This window comes from Engraulis encrasicolus, chromosome 15, assembly GCF_034702125.1.
Source record: "Engraulis encrasicolus isolate BLACKSEA-1 chromosome 15, IST_EnEncr_1.0, whole genome shotgun sequence".
NCBI classification, from domain to species: domain Eukaryota; kingdom Metazoa; phylum Chordata; class Actinopteri; order Clupeiformes; family Engraulidae; genus Engraulis; species Engraulis encrasicolus.
The window spans coordinates 39,919,761-39,932,227 of NC_085871.1; the positions used below are offsets into that span (position 1 = coordinate 39,919,761).

Genomic DNA, 12,467 nt, shown 5'->3' on the forward strand with positions numbered 1-12,467 from the left:
CATGTCACATTAACCTTCAAATATATTAGGCACAGTGATCAGAGAATGAATGCATTCAATCTTTTGCGTGCTTTTAAACGGAGACATCAGAGTGTCTTGATAATGGTCTTGTAACTCACTCATACACACCGTTAACCAAAATTAAAGCATGATACAGTTCTACCCTCCTTAACCGAGGCTATTCCACCGGGGCAAACCCAAGCCAACACTCTTTTCTAGGTGGAACACACTCCGAAAAACTTAAACCGGGGTAACACCAACACACTCCACACAAAAAGGTGATGTCAACAGAAACGTAGAATACCAATAAAGAAGAGGGAGATGCAATAAGAAATATGGATACAGGAGAAGGGGGAGGAAATAACGACTAAGGACACAAGAGGAGGGAGGAGACAGCATAAAAGGCATAAGGACACAAGAGGAGGGAGGAGACATAAAGGAATAAGGACACAAGAGGAGGGAGGAGACAGCATAAAGGAATAAGGACGCCAGAGGAGGAAGGTATATTTACGAATAGGGATGTGGGGTAAGGAAGAAAGAACACACTCCTCACAAAGTGGGATGTCAACAGAAACATAGAATAGCAATGAAGATTTGGGAAGAGGGAGAAGAAATAAGAAATATCTATGGAGGTATAATTACGAATAGGGATGTGGGGTAAGGAAGAAGGAAACGACAACAAAAAGGAACAACGACAAAAGCAGAGGGATAAGGAACAAAGAATGCTATATAGCCGTTATCAAGTAGACTTGAAGTGCTGCAGGAAGGCTGCGGGGTGATGCTTCTGGAAGTTCTTGACGAGGCGCTTCTTGTCTTTGATTGACAGCTGGTTGCTCTGGGAGACGTGCTGCATGAGCTGGGTCAGGCTCTCCATGGTGGCCTGCTCCCGCTGGCTCTCGTACTGGTGCAGAGACACCTGCTGGCAGAACCGGAACACTACAACAACAACAACAACAAACAGACAGACAAAAACACAACAGATATTCAGAGTCAAGTAGTACTTGGGCAGGGGCCTATACTACAAAGCTGGGGACCATTCCATCAACGGCGGTAACCCCAAATCCGAGCTCAAGTCTGTAAACTGCGCTATTTTTGGACAGAGATCCGCCTTGCTAACCTGAAACTCAGCTGAGTTGCCACGGTAATTTATGCTCCAACTCTAACCTGGTAGCTCCCAGGTTAAACACCAGGCTAAATGAATCAGTGTTGCAAAAAAAATGAACCTGTAGGAAACAATGTCACAGTGGGCACGTTCCGCTTAATTCCCGCCATCATTTTACGAGATCAAAGCGAACCAGTCACTCGATTTTAATAGTCTATGATGTGATAATGCCAGTAAAAATACAATAGTTACCATTGTCTTTCATTTCGGGGGGATTTCTGATAATCAGCACATTTTAAAAAACTTTTATAGTGTTGATTTACTACTATGATGTTGAAGAATTTCCTCTACATAGACGAAGACGGGTGGTCCAGTGGACAGGTGCGCTGCTCAACAAGTGGTCGCCCAGGGTTTAAGTCTTGTATGGCGACAGGTTATAGAAATGGAAACTTCATAACATATTTTTGCCTATTCTCTCCTTTGACGTCGCTTTGTGGCTGCCTTCATTTGCTATCAAGCAATAGGCCTACAGTTAAATGTAGGCCTAGGCCTAGACCTTAAAACTTTACAGCATAAGCAATAAAAAAACGTCTTCACAACCACCTTACAGACGCCGACGCTTGAGTTTGCTTGCATTGCAATGATTCAACAAATGATCTCTGCCTAACGTTTTACCTAGGCTATGCTTCATTTAATCCGAAAACAAATTCTTCTGAAAGATAAAATGAAAACACCTTAGACGATGCAAGCATTTTATTTTTACACATTGAAATGATGGCATTCGAGATTTGGACGAGGCACTCCCTTTGATGATTGAGTTGTGATCTGTCATTGCGCATGGTGGGGATTGAACGCGGGACTTTCAATTGGAATGCGGTTGCGTTACCGCTCACCTACAGATGCTCGCATCACATTGCTGATAAAGACTTGATTTGATAAGGCATGCTCCAGTGTACAACATGATCGCATTTTCGACAATCGTCGATATGTACTTCCCCTGTACACCGTGCACGAGCGCAACGCCAGCTTTGATGAGCGCGGCTGAAGTGAAACTAGCCAAGGCGCAGCTGATCTTCAGTGGTGGAACGGTGTCAGAAGCTGCCGGTAGTTGAAACTCGGCTTTTGCGCGTAAGCTCCGCTGAATTCAGCGCTAATGATGGAATGGTCCCCTGGTCCAGGAGTAAACCAGGGTAAGTTAAGCCTGGAGTCCTCTTCTGTTAGATGATTTACCTCTTAACTTAACCTGGTTTGCTCCTGAACCAGCTTTGTAGAATAGCCCCCAGAACGTGAACATTATTACAACCAAACAGGAATGCAGAATCAAGGACCCAGGGCAGAGCAGAGACATCATCATCAGGAAACATCATAGCTTTGGCCCATCGATGCATAACAAACAAATCATATTTGGCAGGAAACTGTGTTTTACACCCCTAGTAGCTGCATTTAATAGCTACGACTCTCATTAGAATGTGTTCATTCAGCTCTAACATACTCACTTTGTTATTTTTTTTTTTTATATCTCATATCTCATGAGCCTGAATGCTGCATCCATGCTTCAGAAGTCAAAATGTTGACAACCTCAGGCTTATAGTATATTATTATATTAAAGGGTACTGTTTGTCTGTGTTTGTTTTACAGCACTCCACTGTTGTTTTGCCTCGAAATGTGCCATGAATGAATCAACATAAGACACAGTTCTCTGTAATCTTCTGTAACTATATCTACGGCACTAAAGTTCTTTTCCTTACTTGGTGCGCTGCCAGGATCTGTTCCCTGCTGTAGGCCTTGTAGAACCTTCCTCACTGACTCAATCAAGGATATGGGTGTCTGTTGGACACAAAGATGGAAACACAGAATTCATTTCATTTTGGTGAGAAAACGCTACAAGGACTTTTTGTTGCTACACCAGCAAAAACAGTGGGGTCACAAAAACACAGGAGCAAGGTAAAAATATCTCCAGGAAAGATAGAATCCAGTACAACCGAAATGCAGAATATCATGTACTTTTATTTTGATTGACAATAATAATACAATTACTACTAATAACAACATATTGTTACATCATGATTACTACCATAAAATATAGTGTAAATACTAAGTATACGTTTTCATAGAATGCTGTACAGCTGAAAAGCAGACTATCCTGTACGATTATTTTGATTGCTAACAATACAATATTACTATACAGTATAGGAACAAAAAGATTTTGCACACTATGATTAGATGATTATTTCCACTATAATACAGACAGTATATAGAATAACAGGTATAGTAACATCAAGTAGTCACCTTGAAGAGTTGAGTGTGGTTGTCCATGAGGAAGAGTAGCAGCTGTTCACTCTGAGGCCGTGTCATGTCTTTGCTCTGGAGGACTGCCCTCAGGAACGTCTTACACACCAGCGGCCCATTCTCCGTCTGCACAAGTGCACACGCACACGCACACACACACACACACACACACACACACACACACACACACACAAATTAAGTAATACACAGCTGACACAAAATAATGCTAACTTCCTAAAAACTTTCCACTTTAGGCCATTAGGCCAATACAGGTGAGAATGCATCTCTACAGTAAAGGCGTGAGAGTGTGCGGTCTGTCCCTCAAGAGGACAGACAGGCAGGTGATTGCCAAATACAATGTAATGTAATGTAATGAGACACAGACGCTTTATAACCAAAGCGACTTACAATCGAGGACATAATCGTAGCCAACATCACTAGCAGATACAAGGTGCACAGGAAATATAAAGAACAACAAGCAGATGCATTGGTGTCTGCAGCTGCTGCTGCACTCATGAACGCCAGGTGTGTGTGTGTGTGTGTGTGTGTGTATGTGTGTGTGTACCGGACAGGCGACAGGCATTGGGGTTTGCAGCTGCACTCATAAACGCCAGGTAAGTGTGTGTGTGTGTGTGTGTGTGTGTGTGTGTGTGTGTGTGTGTGTGTGTGTACCTGTTTCTGCAGGCGGCATGCGTCGGGGTCTGCAGCTGCAGTCATGAAGGCCAGGAGTCTGCGCAGCTCATCTCTGCTGCTGGAGCTCAGCAGACGCATACACAGCTGACTGGCACGCAGGGCATCCTCACGCCGCCCAGAGTCTGGACATTCAACACATACGGGAACATCACCAACCAACACACAAGCATGAAATAGTGTGCAGTAGCCCCTTAACACACACAGTTCCATTACTCATTTGACGCGCACCGCATCGAAACGTCAGTCATTATGTTTGCACCATAATAAAATAACTGAAAAACTATCTGAGTGCTCCAGTCATCCCTGGTCTAGTCTTTCTGAAGTGGACCAGTTCACTTTCCACAGTACAGCAACTCTTCAGCAGCTTTTGTCTCTTCTGGTGTGTTTGCGGGGTAATGCTTGGCCAGGACGTAATTCACTTGGCCGGGACGCCCTTGAAAAAGACATTTTTAATCTCAATGGGTCTATCCTAGGGCAGCTCAATTATGAGAAAAATCAATATCTTCACGATTATTTCAGTCAATATTGATATCAAAATTTCTTTAGACTATATTTTTTAAAGACAAATAATTGTACAAAACAATTCACAATCTTCCCTCCCTTCAGCAGTGTTAGTGGGGAGGCATAGAGAAACACACAGTGGTGTTCTGCACGAGTGTTGGGTTGCAAGTCTGTTCTGTGCTCGCAAGGGCTCAATTGGAAGGGAAGGTATAGCGCTTAGCATAACCTACCTTTTGGCAGTTTAGACAATTGACAAAAATATTCAACTCGTTTGTTCTATAGTTTCAACTCGATATTATCAAATTTCATATTGTTTGACAGCAATATTGATATCACGATATAACTTCGATATATTGCACAGCCCTAGTCTATCCTGGTAAAATAAAGGTTAAATAAAAATAATGCCACACCTAGTAGTTTGAGGATGGCCACGTGTACGTCCAGGTAGCGTCCAGACAGCAGGGGCTGCCTCTCCTGACAGCCGTAGTACTTGGAGACGGCCTCGAACAGCAGCCGCTTCTGATTGGCCACCTTCTCCGCTTCCTGGACGGAGGAGCGCTTCTCCTGCTCGGCCAGCTGCTCGCCCACCGTCACGATCAGCTGATCCGGGAACAGCTCCAGGCAATCACTGGCAGCAGCCAGCCAGCTGTCCGAACTACACAGAGAGAGGAAAACACAGAGTAGAAGCGAACATTTTAGACACAGAAATAAAAAGGCCTTTATTGTCATTATACTCAGTACAATGAGATTTTAAGCCAGCTGTCCGAACTATCCAGAGAGTGGAAAAGTACAAGTGACATTTCAAAGTGACGCACAGAATTTAGCATGAATCACCACCTAGATTCATGAATGAATGAATGAATGAATGAATGAATGAATGAATGAACGAACCATGAAATAACTCCTCTAAAGCTCTGACCATGAAAAGGGACATTTTGCTTTTGGCCAATTAACTCTTGTCATAAAAGTGTTGTTACTTCATTCCTTTGAATCTCCTAATTCTACTCGTTCTCAGGTGAATCTAATAAAAAAACACTTGCACTGTGACTCAGATAGTGCACTTGTGCACTTCGGGCACTATGTTTCAGTGTGTGTTTTAGTGCGAAAGTAACACGCCATACACACTAAAACATTAACACTGAAGTGCACAAGTGCACCATTTGAGATCCAGCACTGACTTATGAGTAAAGACTCTCCTCTATCGTGTCTATCTACACTAATGTTCGAGCTGCCCTAGCCCCAGGCCAGACTCTTGACATGATATATAGGCTATGTGAGGCCTGTCACGATAACAATTTTTGCCAGACGATAACGATAACAAGAAATTATTGCGATAATCGATAATATTGTCTCTCTCGCCATTTTCAAGCAATATAATGTGCAATAAAAAACACTGCTATGCAAGGTGCGGCCTCCTTCTTGAAACATTGAATTTAACATTTGGACCAGCACCCTCAGAGGTTTAAATGCTCCAAGAAGAAATGTCAAACAATATAATGACGTAAAAATGCAATAAAAATGTGACTACACCCCTTCACATTTTTAAAGCATCACGGCGGGGGATATATATATATATATGTTTTTAAATACATCCTCATGGAGCACAATAGGCTCTAAATAGGCTTTTTTTGTATTTATTATGAAGGTAAGTTATTCTTTCTTTAACATTTTTTGTTAGGCCTATTTATCTTTCTCAAGCACACTGAATGGCTTATAGGCCTATCCATGGTGTGATGTAAAATAACCTACTGGTGGGGTATTGTTAATTCACAAATTATTACTTAGACAGCTTATTTCAAACAAATGCACGTTGTTACTAGCTAATTGTCAGTCAAAACCCAAATCAGCCCTGTTAAAGGCATTTCAACATCAGCAAAAAGCAAAAGAGCATGAACAGATGCACAAGTTCCAGCTCTCTCTCTCTCTCTCCCTCCCTCTCTCTCTCTCTCTCTCTCTCTCTCTCTCTCTCTCTCTCTCTCTCTCTCCCTCTCTCTCCGATACCCTCGACTGGAACAAGTTGCAATTCTGCGCACTTTAAAGTCCTTTATGAACGCCCATACATTGATTCTTATGAGTTATGAGTCGCCATGCCTCTGTTTCCCCTGTAGCGCGCTCAACCGTTCACATTCTCCTGGTGTGACAGATTTAAATCCACAAATCTTATCTTCATGATTTGCTTGCGGACTGCCTACTCTAGGTCTAAATAAACAAGAAATATAGCGAAAATCACAAAAAGAACAGACAACGAACGTCGGGGTAGGAGGCGCATTGAAATAATAGTGGAAACTCGGCGAGGTTTAAAATAACAGCCTCAGAGCAAGTTTGTCGCGACGGCATCATGTTTGCACAAACACGTCTTCGTCGTGGATATTTGCCTCCGTGTTGGAGCTGTTCATTCCCCTCTCTGAGGAACGTTGCAGATGCGCTGACTGAGACTGGAAGAATATTGCGCTCCTAGTCTCTAGCGCTGATTCTTTGTCGAGGCTTATAAGCGACACGCGGGAACACCAGCGTTCTATTTCAAAGACGCAAGTAGCCATATCAATGCACTTTTTTCCAACCAGAACAGCACTGAAACTTAAAATTACACCAACATTTAAGCGTCATTGCGCTGCGGTTGCCTAACGCGCCATTAGTAGTCTTACTGCTACGGTAGAGAAAGGGAGAGAGGGAAAACAAAACATCACGCAAATAACTTATCGTTACTTATCGGGGCCAGAAAAGTGATCGTTCTTGTAAAAAGTTATCGTCCGATTTATTGACTTATCGTATATCGTGACAGGCTTAACTGTACCTTACAAAAAAAAAAAAAACTCCTTTGCATCTGCACTTGTTCTCTATATTTCCTGTGCACTTTATATCTGCTAGTGATGCTGGGTATGATTATGTCCTCGTTTGTTAGTCGCTTTGGTTCTAAAGCGTCTGCCAAATGCAATGCAATGTAATGTAATAATATGTCTCGTACTCGGGCAGGTTGAGGCTCTGAGACACCTCCCTCTCCACGCAGGTGTTGGAGATGACCAGGTCGTTATGGTTACGGAGCGCGGCGGCGGCGGGGTGGGCGGGGTCTGCTCTGGGGGGCGTGGCCAATATGCAGTCCAGCACAGGCAGCTCCACCACCTGGAGGAGGAGCAGGAGGGTCTGCTGACGCCACACGTCCTCCACCACTGCACACACACACACACAACCACACACACACACATACACATTATACACACACACACACACACACACACACACACACACACACACACACACACACACACACACACACCATTATGTTATATCAACACAATTTGCTCTTTCTGCGTTTTCGACGGTAGTTACGACACACACACACGAGCACACAGACACGCGCGCACACACACACACACACACGAAAGAGTCATGGAAAAAAAGAATTAAAGGAGACACATACACCACCATGCACAGAGAGCACACACACATTACATACACACACACACGCACACATTATACACACACACACACACACACACACACACACACACACACACACACACACACACGAGACACACACACGCACACACACGAATGAATGAGTCATGAAAAAAATATTAAAGAAGACACATTCGGCCCAGATGCAGTTCACATGCGCCCCCCAACTGTTGAGTATACATTTCAGTTTTGATACTGCAGTATAACACATGATTTTCTCCTGCTTGTCTGGTACATTCACATTAAATGTGGTTAGGTTTTAGGTTAGAGGAAGATGTTTAAAGATTGTTTTGTAGACTACTGATTTGAAGTGTCAGTTCTGTGTTAGTAATGGCTGAAAATGTGAGGCCCAATTTAAGTAAATGGCTTCGAAATGTGGTCCAGAGGAAATTCTAATTGAATAGCACTGCTCTGGGCGGTGCGTAAGCTTACGCTTCTTTCATATTTAATGTGAAGCTGCATAACATTAAAATTATATTGGGGCCCGGATAAAACGGCCTCAGGGGCCATAAATGGCCCTCGAGACATAGGTTCCCCCCCACCAATGCTGTATAAAATGAGCAGGGCTTGACACTGGCACCTGCCAACTGGCCAAATGCTGGTAAAACTTGGCTGTGGCTAGTAATACTTAAAGTGTCACTAGCCAATTTGGCAGGCAGCTTATTCCTTGGTATGACATACGCACCAGAGTAGCCTATATTCTGTTGTTTACCCCTTGTCTATCAATTACTTCAATTTAGGTTCAAGAACAGGGTCAATAACTCAGTTTATTTTTGCTTGATATACTTCCATGTAGAAAAACTGATTTTACACTGATCTTGCTTTAGCACCTTATCTTCTGAGGTTAGACGTACACTATCATGATAAAGAAAAAAACAATATAAAATCTGTGGCTAGTGGAATATCTGAATGACTAGTGACTCGGGAAAACCACTAGCCACAGTGGCCGGTGGGTGAAAAAGTTAATGTCAAGCCCTGGTAATGAGCCTGTGCATAAGCTTACGCTTTTGGAGAGGAAGGTGGTGGAGGGGGGCTGCTGCTGCTTGAGGGTGGAGGGGGGCAGTGCTGGGTGGAGGTGCTCATGACAAGGTCAATGGGGCACTGGGAGGCTTATGATGATGAAGTCCAGGGGGCGTTTGATCAAAAAAGGTTGAGAACCACTGCTCTACAGCATGTAATGGTAATGAGGCTAGGCTTACGCTTCTTGGAGAGGAAGGTGGTGGAGGGGGGCTGCTGCTTGAGAGTGGAGGGGGGCAGTGCTCATGACTTCATTTTTTGAAAATGTAATTTCTAACATTCCTTTACAAAATAATGAGGCTAGGCTTACGCTTCTTGGAGAGGAAGGTGGTGGAGGGGGGCTGCTTCAGGGTGGTGGTGGAGGGCAGTGCTGGGTGGAGGTTGATGGTCTCCAGTAGTCTCTCCACGCGCCGGTCAGAGGAGCCCATGGCCAAGGGGTTGGAGATGGTCCTCAGTTCTTCCAGCCTGGAGTGAACAGAGTAAAGACACAGCCCTTGTTATAAATTAGCTTGTTACCAGAATGGCAGTGATGACTGAATGTGCAAAACGCGCACCAGAAAAGGAGGTGCTGGCAACCAGTAAAACACTTGCAGGAGGAGAGAAGTGCCACACACTCCCGAGCTGCTTAACAAGTTTTTAATGTGACAATGTTTCTGCCTGTCGGCCTTCGTCAGGTCACGTGTGTTGGTGGACACGTGCGGCACTTCTCTCCTCCTACCAGAATGACAATGACCAAATTGTATATGTATAACTAAAGGCCCTGTGCACTGTCATAGTTGTGTAGTACTATGTCAGTCAAGTTTTTTCAGTGACTATTATAGTGTTTAATGTCAGTCTGTAAATGTCAGTCCTGTGTCCTGGCATGGGATAGAGAGAGAAACGTAATTTCGTTTTCCTCATATGACTTTGCTTGTGCATATGAAGAAAGTGACAATAATAGCTGACTTGACTCCACTGATGGAGTAAGACACAGTGTTATAAATTGTTATAAATTAGCTGTTACCAGAATGGCAATGACTTAGTTGTAGTGCATTACTAAAGGCCCTGCCTTACGTCATTGTAATGTTTAGTAGTATGGTAATTAACTTTTAAATGTCTATTACGAAAGCCCACCTGGGAAACTCCAACTCCCATTGTCATTGTGACACAGCACTCCACAGCACACAAGTGAACACTGCACACTACGAAATTGCATTTATGCCTCACCCGTGCAAGGGGGCAGCCCCCATGGGGAGCAGTGCGGTGGGACTGTACCATGCTCAGGGTACCTCAGTCATGGAGGAGGATGGGGGAGAGCACTGGTTGATTACTCCCCCCACCAACCTGGCGGGTCGGGAGTCGAACCGGCAACCTCTGCAAGTCTGACGCCCTAACCGCTCACCCATGACTGACATTCCAATGATGGAACGGCGTGCATTATGGGGCTACGGAGAGCAATGGTTAGGTCTAGCCTCAACGTGCACCGTCACGTGCATCCTTATATCACTGGAAAACTTAACAATAGTATTTGTTGACATAGTTCTACTGTAATACTACTACACCACCACACGTTTAGACAGTCTTCAGTAATGTATTATAACATGATAATTGCCATTCTGATAAAAGACTGACAACATCACAACATCAACCATTCCAAAAAAATACATATTTGAAGACATTAAACATCTGGATTGTTGGTAAGAATGTTTACATTTCTGTAGGATGTTGCTTACCGTATAACATAGAATTTGTTACTTAATTTAAATTAAGAGGACATTGGATCTCTTTTTTTGCAAACAAGTCACGTAACTTATCACTTTAGGCATGGACATCTTTCTAGCTTTTGCAAGGGTATCATTTAAATCACACCACATCTCCCAAAACAAAACTAGTAGTAAATAGGTTAATGAAAGGTGTATATAAGCCCATTTAGCAGGACCAATCACTGCCTAAAGTGATGCAGAAAATATTCAGTTCTATATGCAATGCATAGAAGTGAATATCTTTTTGCAACAGAGAACAACACAATCTTTGTGATGCTGATGCATGTGATGCACCTGTGAAAAAAACTCACCTTGAGCCTCGCCTCTTCTTGCACCCGTGCTCCTCCGGACTCCAGTTCTCAAAGTCGGTGCCCCGTTTCCCCGAGCCAGGCAGTGCATTGCAATCCACAAACCTATACAGACTGTGACCACTGTCCTCAAACGCAGTCTCCCTGTCCCTACGGAAGAGTTTCGTTCCCACCTTTTCGAACACCCTCGCTTCCATCAGGGCTTGACACAGGCGGGTCGCCTTGAGGCGAGACACTTCGGCTGAGCTGAAAAGAATGTTTTGCATGAGATGGCTCAGGACCACGTCCACAGCGTCTGCCCCGGTGAAACAGTCGTTGTGGACCCGCAAGTGCTGTCGTCTGCGCCGAACCTCCACTTGTGCCTGAAGAGCCTGGATGATATTTCGCCATAACTGTGTGGCCCGAAAGGGACCCGAAGAACCTGATTGAAAGCGGAAAGGAATGGAAATGGCCATTTTAAAACAAGCAAACAAAGAGATCTCATTTGCGAGTTTAAAGTGCAACTGACAACCACAGCTTGACTGAGTAAACATATACTGGCATGCACATTTTAGTTGCATTCATGCATGTTAACGGGAGAAGTCTCAACACATTTAGAATAGTTAAACGTTAATTGTTTGAAAGTGTTTTCTACTCGAAGCTGAAAAGAGACTCAACTCAAGTTTACATCGTCATAACAATGGCAGTTTGGGTGATCCAGACACAACACACAACACCGCATATTTAGGTGAAACGAGCATATAATATTGACAGAACAAAATATGTCAATATAGAAATAGTTAAATAAGGCTAATGTACATTGCACTAACCCATTGCTTGTCCATTTAGACGAAAACTCCTAGTTTGACTGTTCAATCTTCTGAATCGGGGAGTTAAATCAACCGCCATTCCTGAAACAGGAAGTTCAGTGTCCAGTCCAGTCCAGTTTCCAGTTGGATTTATTTTTTGTGTGCTCTGTGTCGCCACCCATTGGAAAGTACAAGTAATACACGAACAAAGGGATTCCTCAGCAAGTAATTTCATCATGCTGTTTTATATGTATTTAAAGTAAAAACATACACATTAATAACTTTTTAAAATCGCATTGAACAGTATTAGCTGACAATGTGAAAGAACACAGGTCTATCATTCGTTTCGTTCTGTTATTGCTCGTGCATTAATGTATCAGTGTGTTCAATCCATGTAGACATCCTTGGTTCAATCATATGGACTAGCAGCTGTTATGCAAATCAGAGGTGGATTTGCACTGGAGGGCATGTTTGTGCACATAGGTGTTGGGGTTTTTAATGAAACATTTTCCCTGTAGAATACTCAGTGTAATTTCAGCATTTCTGTACTCAATGTAGGCACACATAACAT

At 43.4% G+C, this 12,467-nt stretch overlaps 1 protein-coding gene across 1 annotated transcript; it reads right to left on the reverse strand.

Moving 5' to 3' along the window:
• Positions 1–739: 739 nt before the first annotated feature.
• Positions 740–12,066, reverse strand: depdc4 (DEP domain containing 4). Its single transcript, XM_063218040.1, has 9 exons — positions 11,918–12,066; positions 11,112–11,529; positions 9,369–9,523; positions 7,551–7,752; positions 4,996–5,240; positions 4,064–4,206; positions 3,392–3,517; positions 2,851–2,929; positions 740–936 (listed from the first exon to the last, which is right to left on the reverse strand). The coding sequence occupies exons 1-9, from the start codon at positions 11,994–11,996 to the stop codon at positions 740–742; spliced, it is 1,644 nt and encodes a 547-aa protein (XP_063074110.1). The 5' UTR covers positions 11,997–12,066.
• Positions 12,067–12,467: the final 401 nt, after the last annotated feature.

Coding starts and splice junctions, on each gene's coding strand:
- depdc4 (XM_063218040.1), bottom strand. CDS start 11,996: ATGGCGGTTGATTTAACTCCCCGATTCAGAAGATTGAACAGTCAAACT. Junction 11,530..11,917: donor TCTAAATGGACAAGCAATGG/GTTAGTGCAATG, acceptor GCTTTCAATCAG/GTTCTTCGGGTCCCTTTCGG. Junction 9,524..11,111: donor AAGAAGAGGCGAGGCTCAAG/GTGAGTTTTTTT, acceptor TGTTCACTCCAG/GCTGGAAGAACTGAGGACCA.